Below are 3034 nucleotides of genomic sequence, written 5' to 3' on the forward strand. Positions count from 1 at the left end.
TTTATTTATTTATTTATTTATTTATTTACTTATCTGCCCATGCCACGAGCCCTGGAGCTAATCAAAGCCCCCGTGCTCGTGCCTGCAGCCCCTCACTCCTGCGTGCTCTCCCTCCTTAGCCCCCCTGTGCCCATGGAGGACACGTCCAGCCAGGAGCCAGCACCCAGCAAAGCCCCCCTGGGCTCCCTCGGGCGGCAGGAGGCTCCTGCCACCTTCATCCGCCTGGAGGAGCAGGAGCCCCCAGGCTGCAGCAGCAGCAGGGCGCTGATCCTGGAGAAGGCCAGAGCCGCCTGCAGGTGCAGCCCCGGGGCCCTGGGCCGGGCCCTGCGCCGGCTGTTCCCCGTGCTCGAGTGGCTGCCCCGGGACGAACCCCGCTCCCAGCTGCTCGGGGACGTGGTCTCGGGGCTCCTGGTGGGCGTGGTGGCCATCCCTCAGTCCATCTCCTACTCGCTGCTGGCCAACCAGGACCCCGTCTACGGCATCTACACCAACTTCTTCTGCAACATCATCTACGCGGCCACGGCCACGTCGCGCCACGCCAGCGTGGGCTCCTTCGGCGTGCTGTGCCTCATGGTGGGGCAGTCGGTGACACGCCACCTGCAGCTGGCAGGCTATGGGGACAGCAGTGCCGCCCTCGGGGACAACTCCAGCTCCCCCAGGAACGGGACAGAGCTCTGTGACAGGAGCTGCTACGCCATCACCGTGGCCCTTTCCTTGAGCTTCCTGGTGGGCCTTTACCAGGTACAAACGTTCACCCTGGCGCTGTTTCCTCCTAGGAATGTCTCTGAGTTGGAGATCTCTAAGTGTTGGGTCAGATTTAAGAGTCCTGAGAAAGGTTTCTAGGCCCTGACACCCTTGAATATTTATGAATGCAGTGATTTTTAAAGTGCAAATACAGCTGAATGGGGGCTGTTTTCCTCCATGGGATAACCTTGGATGTGTCTGAAACATCCTCAGCAAGAGAAGGATCTGTGAACCCTCTTCCCACTGCCTCAGTCCTGCAGCTGGGCAGCTCAGAGCAGGTTTGGGGCTGGCAAGGACCACCCTCAAGGACCCTGCTGTTCTCCCTGGCAGCGTCCCCACTGCCTAGGCTGAGCTGCCACAGCAATTCCAGGCTTTTCCACTGGGACAGCTGAAATTCAGGGCATCCCAAGTGAGTGCTACCCCGAGCTGCTCTGATGAGGCTGCTTGTGAGGAGGCAGCAGCAGGGACCTCATAGGGGATTTTCTGTGTGGCATCCCCAGGCACAGAGAAGTGTTAAGGGTAGGTCTCTCCAGTTTTCCATACCCGAGATTAATTCCTGAAGGAAAATTTCTGTCATGGAATGCTCAGCACATCCCCAGACAGAGTAGCCAGAGCTGCTGAAGTGGCAGCAAAGTGACATAAGTTGCCAGCCACCCTTTCCAGCCCTTCTCACCCATGCTGAGGCTGTGGCTGCTTTGCTTTCCAGATCCTGCTGGGGGTTTTACAGATGGGCTTCGTGGCTGTCTACCTGTCAGAGCCCCTGCTGGGTGGCTTCGTGACAGGCTCCAGCCTCACCATCATCACCTCCCAGATGAAATATCTGCTGGGCCTGAAGATCCCCCGGCACGAGGGGGTGGGCTCCTTCATCCTCACCTGGGTGGACCTCTTCAGGCACATCCACAACACCAACATCTGCGACCTGCTCACCAGCCTGGTGGCCTTGGCCATCATAGTGCCCGTCAAGGAGCTCAACGAGCATTACAAGGAGAGGCTGAAGGCCCCGTTCCCCATCGAGCTGCTGGTGGTCATCGCAGCCACCCTCATCTCCCACTACTTTGACTTTGAGCAGCGCTACAAGGCCGCCGTGTGTGGGGACATCCCCACGGGCTTCAGGAAGCCCACTGTCCCAGACTTCAGCCTGTTTCCCAGCCTGGCACTGGATGCTCTGCCCATCGCCGTCATTGGCTTTGCCATGACCGTGTCCCTGGCAGAAATCTTTGGCAAGAAGCACGGCTATGCCGTCAGCGCCAACCAGGAGATGATCGCCATCGGCATGTGCAACCTCATCCCCTCCTTCTTCTACTGCTTCGCCAGCTCTGCTGCCCTCACCAAGACCCTGCTGAAGGAGTCCACGGGGAGCCAGACCCAGGTGTCCGGGCTGGTCACGTCCCTGGTGCTGCTGCTGGTGCTGCTGTGGATCTCCCCGCTCTTCTACTCGCTGCAGACCTCCATCCTCGGCGTGGTCACCATCGTCAACCTGCGGGGCGGCCTCAGGAGGTTCAGGGACACGCCCAGGATGTGGCAGCTCAGCAAGCTGGACACGGCGGTGTGGTGGGCGACCATGCTGTGCTCCACGCTGGTCACCACGGAGATCGGGCTCCTGGTGGGCGTTTGCTTCGCCCTGCTCTGCATCATCTTCCGCACGCAGCGGCCGCGCGCCACGCTGCTGGGCAGGGTCAGCGACAGGGAGGTCTACGAGGACCAGGCCGCCTACAAACAGCTCAGCAGCATTGCCCACGTCAAAATCTTCCGCTTCGAGTGCTCCCTGTACTACGCCAACAAGGATTACTTCAAGGCTGTGCTGTACCAGAAAACCGGGCTCAACCCCGTGCTGCTGGCTGCCAGCCTGGGGAACCGGGCACGGCCAGAGCCAGGCAGCACCAGGGGCTGCTGGAGCACCGGCTGTGGCTGCCTGAGACAGGGCAGGAGCAGGGCTGAGAGCCCTCCAGGAGATGCCCGTCCCCCCTCCACGGACATGCACACCCTGATCCTGGACTGCGGGGCCATGCAGTTCATAGACACCGTGGGTCTCTCTGCGCTCAAGGAGACGCACCACGACTACAGGGAGGTCGGTGTGCAGGTGCTCCTGGCCAACTGCAACCCCTCCATCCGCCAGCGGCTGCGGGAGGGAGGCTGGGCCGGCCAGGCAGGCGGCGCTGGGGGCCAGCTGGCCTTCCACAGCATCCACGATGCCGTGCAGTTCGCTGAGCGCTGGCACCGGGGGGACAGCAGGGACAAGCAGGCTGCTGTCCCGGAGTCCGAGGAACAGAACTTCCAGGTGTCTCTGTAG

At 61.3% G+C, this 3034-nt stretch overlaps 1 protein-coding gene across 1 annotated transcript; it reads left to right on the forward strand.

Moving 5' to 3' along the window:
• The first annotated feature begins 132 nt into the window (after nt 1-132).
• On the forward strand, nt 133-3034 carry LOC102036178 (sulfate transporter-like). Its single transcript, XM_014312184.2, has 2 exons — nt 133-741; nt 1451-3034. The coding sequence occupies exons 1-2, from the start codon at nt 133-135 to the stop codon at nt 3032-3034; spliced, it is 2193 nt and encodes a 730-aa protein (XP_014167659.2).

This window comes from Geospiza fortis, unplaced genomic scaffold (assembly GCF_000277835.1).
Source record: "Geospiza fortis unplaced genomic scaffold, GeoFor_1.0 scaffold55, whole genome shotgun sequence".
NCBI classification, from domain to species: Eukaryota; Metazoa; Chordata; class Aves; order Passeriformes; family Thraupidae; genus Geospiza; species Geospiza fortis.